This window comes from Neomonachus schauinslandi, chromosome 16 (genome assembly GCF_002201575.2).
Source record: "Neomonachus schauinslandi chromosome 16, ASM220157v2, whole genome shotgun sequence".
Taxonomy (NCBI): domain Eukaryota; kingdom Metazoa; phylum Chordata; class Mammalia; order Carnivora; family Phocidae; genus Neomonachus; species Neomonachus schauinslandi.
Genome location: NC_058418.1, coordinates 43,121,969 through 43,127,884, shown reverse-complemented (window position 1 = coordinate 43,127,884; position 5,916 = coordinate 43,121,969). Strand labels below are relative to the sequence as shown.

At 42.9% G+C, this 5,916-nt stretch overlaps 1 protein-coding gene across 1 annotated transcript in view; it reads left to right on the top strand.

Moving 5' to 3' along the window:
* PSMD7 (proteasome 26S subunit, non-ATPase 7) overlaps window positions 1–2,690 on the top strand; it is an 8,564-nt gene extending 5,874 nt beyond the window's left edge. Inside the window, exons 6-7 of the mRNA XM_021703242.2 lie at window positions 951–1,042; window positions 1,724–2,690. Of these exons, the coding sequence (XP_021558917.1) occupies window positions 951–1,042; window positions 1,724–2,168 (537 nt within the window). The 3' untranslated portion in view covers window positions 2,169–2,690. The remainder of the gene's footprint in view (window positions 1–950; window positions 1,043–1,723) is intronic.
* Window positions 2,691–5,916: the final 3,226 nt, after the last annotated feature.

Here is a 5,916-nt window from a genome sequence, read left to right as displayed (position 1 = left end):
ACACACACACACACACACAAAAAGGAATCAGAGGTTCTTACACACACACACACACACACACACACACAGCAAGATTTTTAAATAGGGGACAGAAGGGAGATGAAGGCCACAATATTAAATGAAGCCGAGGAAAAATGAGCACCTGAAAAGGCATTCCATGCAGTCCTGACCATTCCAGCAGACAAAGTCAAGAGGAAAATGGCATTTGCAGGATTCACACTGTCCTGGAAAAAATAATTCCTGCAAACATTTATACCGCTTAATATAAGTTAAGTGACTTTCCCAAGGTCCCTCAGCTCCCTTGTGCATGGCAGAGCCAGACTTGGAACCCAGGCAGTCTGGCTCCAGAGTCTGCCCTCACTGCTATGCTGTCCTGCCTTGCAGACATTTTACAGCCGTTACAGACCATGTACAGCCTCTTCTGGCGTGAGATCTGAGGAAAATTACTCCTGAATCCTGTCAGGAAGCCACTAGGTGATACAGATACCTAACGGACCCTTTGACTAATTCAGGCCACCAGAAAGCCGGTTATGCTGACTGCATTGTTTTGGTGCTCTGGCATCATTTGATCTGAAGGACAGTAGGTGGTTAAAAGTTAGATTATCTGACATCAGCTTGCCTCCAGTACACGTATTCTGTATACTGCCTGTTCTAGGAAGAACTATATGCTTTAAAAATCATCCTAATTGAGACTTTCTCAAGTGTCCATCCCCACAGTGGGCTTAAGGGATTATCAAGATTTTCCTCCGAGACAGGGAGCAGGGCCACTGCAGTGTCAGTCTAGAAGGCTGAGCTTTCAAAGCAAACCTCGCCCATTTCTGCCGACACTTGGGAAGCCTAGTGATGCACCCATGAGGTGATATGACTGAAAGCAGAGGAATCAAGGTGTGAAAGGAGTATGTGCCAGGGTGTTTGTAAGTAAATAACTATAGTTCAGCCTCCTCTCCCAGGATGGAACTCCAACCTCAAAAACATTTGAGCACGTGACCAGTGAAATTGGAGCCGAGGAAGCCGAGGAAGTTGGAGTCGAGCACTTGTTACGGTGAGCATCAGGACGGCATCGGAATCCTAAGTGGCCCAAGAGGCTCTATTAGGAGTGGGGAGATCTGGGTTCCAGGCTTGGATCAGTGTCTCAAGTTATAGTTGATGACTGTGGATAATACATCTTGTCAGCAGTGTTGACTGGGACAGGAACACGTGTGGGAAGGAAATGTAGGTGTGCTTTCTTCCTGTGTATGTTGTTTTCAGTGAAGGTAGCCAGCTGTCTGCAGAGAAGCTACGTTAGGATGGGTTTTTATTTTAAAATACCAAAACCCTGACTTTATTCGAAAGGGTCATAGTTTTTCTCAAATAACATTCCCTGCAATTCAAAAAGTTAGTCCTGACTGATGGAAGCTTCTCACAACATCATATAGATGGGGGTGGAGAAAATGCCATCCTTTTCAGGACCAGGGAGTCGAAATAGATAGCCTTTTTTTTTTTTTTTTTTTTTAAGTGAAGATGGTTTCCTTTTAGTTCTCTTTTTTGAAAAATGTCCTGTGATAAGAAAGATAAAATATATGCCTCCAAATCAAAACTGAGGCAGTTTATGAAGTAACATTTTTCTTCTGAAAACTTGCCCTTCCCCACAAAGCTGGGTGTTTGCCTAGATTGTAAGACCCTGTGTGATAATATTAGTATACTGATGCTTCTTCCTGCCCTTTCTTCTTGTGGCTTATTACAGAGACATCAAAGACACTACAGTGGGCACTCTTTCCCAGCGGATCACAAACCAGGTCCATGGTTTAAAGGGACTGAACTCCAAGCTTCTGGATATCAGGAGCTACCTGGAGAAGGTGGCCACGGGCAAGCTGCCCATCAACCACCAGATCATCTACCAGCTACAGGACGTCTTCAACCTGCTGCCAGATGTCAGCCTCCAGGAGTTTGTCAAGGCCTTTTACCTGAAGACCAACGACCAGATGGTAGTGGTGTATTTGGCCTCGCTGATCCGTTCCGTGGTCGCCCTGCACAACCTCATCAACAACAAGATCGCCAACCGGGATGCAGAGAAGAAAGAAGGGCAGGAAAAAGAAGAGAGCAAAAAGGATAGAAAAGATGACAAAGAGAAAGAGAAAGATAAGGAAAAGAGTGATGGAAAGAAAGAAGAGAAAAAGGAGAAAAAATAAAACATGTAGCTTTTTAATTTGTAAATTAAAATCTTATAAACTAACTAACTCAGTGTGCCACTAGAGGGTTCTTTTTACTTTAAGTGCTTGTTAAAAAGCTGTACTGCTGAGAGCTCTCTGGCCCGGGTCCCCCTCGCTGTGGCGGGGAAGCAAGTGCACAGAAGCACTGAGCTCACAGCCGAACGGCAGCTTAGGCTGCCATGCGTGGGGGATACAATAGCTCAGCCTTCAGATCACGTGAGAAAAGTGAAAAGAGGTAAACAGAACCTTACTGGTACTCTTCACTGTTTTACCTATCAAACTGGAAGCTGAATTTCCCCCATCTCAGAAGACTCTTGGGGTTGGTTTTTGGCAGTTTGCAGAACTGCAAAATGGAATGCATGAATTCCATAAGCCTTAGAACACCCTGAGTTCTGACCCCTCTGAACTCTGTACCCGGAGCTCTGGCATTATCAGGGCTTGGGATCCAGCTCCATATATTGTTTACCTTCAAAGACACAATTAAATGATTTGGTTTGTAAGTCTGTGTTCTAGTCGTTTTTGATTCTGGGAGTGACAGTCCTTTTCAGAAGCAACCAAGACTTAGTTTTTAGTTGAAGCTGCCTTAAAGAATTTAGACTTGGAACTTTTCATGAAAGAGAGTCTCACTCCTTTAAAAACAACCTGATGGTGAGAAGAGCTCTCAACTGAGCCCAGAAGACCTGGGTCTTAGTTTGTGCCTCAGGTTTGTCATCTGTGAAGTCCCTAAAGCAGTTTTTCATAAGGGACACAGGGCAGTAGGCCTAGGTACATCAAACCCCAAGGTTAGTGGGATGTTCCGGAGGATGGAACAAAGTTTCCCCAAAAGAAGTGCTCAGGGCTCAGAACAAGTAAGTAATCATTTGACCTACAGGAGTCCCTTAGATATTAATTCCCTCTCTTGAGCAGATAGAACCTAAGAGTTCTCTAATGCACCATATGGATTATCAATGTTCAAAAATTGAAGAATAAAATGGCACTAAAATTAAGTTGAATCTCAGAAGCCACTTTACAGTGTTCAAATGTCTCAAAGTTTATCAGAAACATCAATTTTTATTCCAAAGAGCTAATTAGTGGAAATTGGGAGTTGACTATGATGTGTAAATAAGCTTTTATTCAACTTAACAGGGGCATGCCAATGTAAGGGCTGACTTCAAGTTTCATGAAGATTCTGACCTAAAATGGGATGGTTAAGGAGAAACTGGAGTACCAACTGCTACTTGTCTATTTCAGCAGTCAAAATCAGGGTTGCTGCATCTAATTGGATAAAAAATTTGAAATAAGTCAAACAGATCTGAGATCTATTTAAAACCACAGGAGTGTTGATGAAGCTTTTGAGATTTGGTTACCACGTTTCAAATATACTGATGTAAGAAAGGGAACCTGAACATTAACGCTCCAGCAAATGGGCAGGAAAGAGCCAGGATGTTTCTGGTGCTAGGCGAGGAATGATGAGAATGTCATCCCAAAGAATGGATCATTTATGTAAGGGTCAGGGGGCAATCAGAGACCACACAGGATTTCAGTCCACTTTTAGTAGTAGAATCTGTACTCAAACAGCTCTCCAGGGTCTTGTAACAACACACTGCCACCCACTTTAAAGTTTGTCACCATTTCATAAACTGGAAAGTTCGTGGAGCAATCTAAGACCATGGGAATACCCAGGCCTTGTTATATGTAATAGTTTGACCCATGAATGGGCGGAACTGACTTCTACCTTTTTTTTTTTAAGATTTTTTTTTTTTAATTTTTAATCTCTTCACCCAACATGGGGCTCGAACTACAACCCTGAGATCAAGAGTCACAAGCTCTACTGACTGAGCCAACCAGATGCCCCAAACTGAATTCCACCTTTCTAACAGGATCCTCTATTTCTTGCAAAAACAGTTTGTAGACTGTAGCTTAGGCTCATTTTCTAAAGCAAAATTGACATCTATATAAGAGAGTGACTCTCATAAGGTTATTCATGAAGTCTTGCTTACACAAATAGCAGCTGAATTCACTACATAACCCATGACCCTCACCTGAAATAAAGCCTTGTGTCTGTATAGCCTGGCAGTCTCAAGATGAGATCTCTAAACTACGTCTGTTGTTTTTGAAAATACCAAAAATTACGTCTTGGAAAAAGTCTGCCCCAAAGTCTGGATCCCGTATCTGTCGCCGCAAAATTATCCTCACTTCCACTGCTAATGCTTCAGACTGACTTGTTAAAAGAATTCAGGCCGCTCTCGCTACACACATTACAGAGGATGGTATTCGTGCCTTACTGGTTTTGTGTGATAACAAACATCCGAAATATCCCTCAACTTGTAAGTTATCCTTCATGTAAAGATGGAAACTATCAGAATGGAACAACTTTGGGCCAACTAATTAAATGTTCTTTAATTATGCTCAGCCCACCAATCACTAAAGGGACAAGAGAGAAGTAATCCTGTTAAGGAGCTACCGCTAGATGCAGAGTATACCTTTCCAGGAGGAAACAGCAACCTCAGAATGGCAATCCAATTTCTGGAGGACCCTGCAGCTATGAGAACTTTCACTTCAAACAAAAGACTGAACACAGCCCTCCTAAAAGAATGAAATCAGGGTTGTTCGTTACACTACAACACTAAGAAAACTAATTCATTTGCCCCTGTTCCCAGAAATGGGGAGGGTTTGGGGCATGCTTCAAAGGCAAGGAAACATTTGATTTATGTGACCCACAAGAGCAGATTTTTTACAGCTTTCCTAAACAAATTCATTCCAAATTATTCGATGTAATAGAGACAAGTACTAATTTGCATGTCTATGCTATTCAACTCAGTATCATCGGTGTTTGCCTGGGAGCAGCAAAGAGTTCAGATCTTTCAAAAAATAACAGACGTTCTTGTTGGGGGAGTAGGGAGAACGTTACTCAAAAAGCAGGGAAATGGAAGTGGGGAAAGAAAATAGAGGAAAAGAAAGGAAGGGGAGACCGGGGAAGTTAATGTTTCCAGGGCATAAATCCAGAGAAACCTTTTTCTCAGCATTCCCCTTTGGAGCCAAGCTGTTCTTTGACACTAGAGGGCGCCATTGACTAGTCTCATCTCTTGGCCAGAGAAGCCTTTGATGTCCGTTCAGCACAGAATGGGGAACCTTTCCCAGTTGCTTCCGGTCACCTCTCCTTTGGGCTGCAACCAGCCAGACAAGATTTTGAAGGAACGCGGAGAGTGTATGGGTGCAAAAAGATTGGGTCAGGTTGCCACTCTTCCTCCCTTGCTGTTCTCCACTCACACTGCTGCTTGGGCAATGAATATACATGGTCTTCTCTGCCCTTCAGATAGCTCGTTCTCTGATTTTCCTCACTGCTGATACCACTCCTGGTGTCTTCAAAAACCACATTCAGTGGTGTCCTGGTAAATGTGAAACAACTAGTTCTCCAAAGAAAGGGGGTGGCGGGGTTTGATTTGTAGCCTTGGCCAATTCCCCTGGTGTAAATACTCCCACCATGGCTGGATGGCAAGATCCCAGCATTAGTTGGGAAGAGACGCACAGGAGCAGAGCATTACAGGGTATTTCCTAAATACAGATACAATAGACACCACTAACCTCAAGAACATGCACGGCAGTAAAATGTAGTAGCATAACTCGGATATGACTGAATTTTGAGTATGACCTTTTTAGATATAATTTATTTCAATAAAAATTTGTACAACTTACCTACTTCATGAGACCCTCTGGGAATCTGTGTTTTTAAGATGCTCTCCTTGGG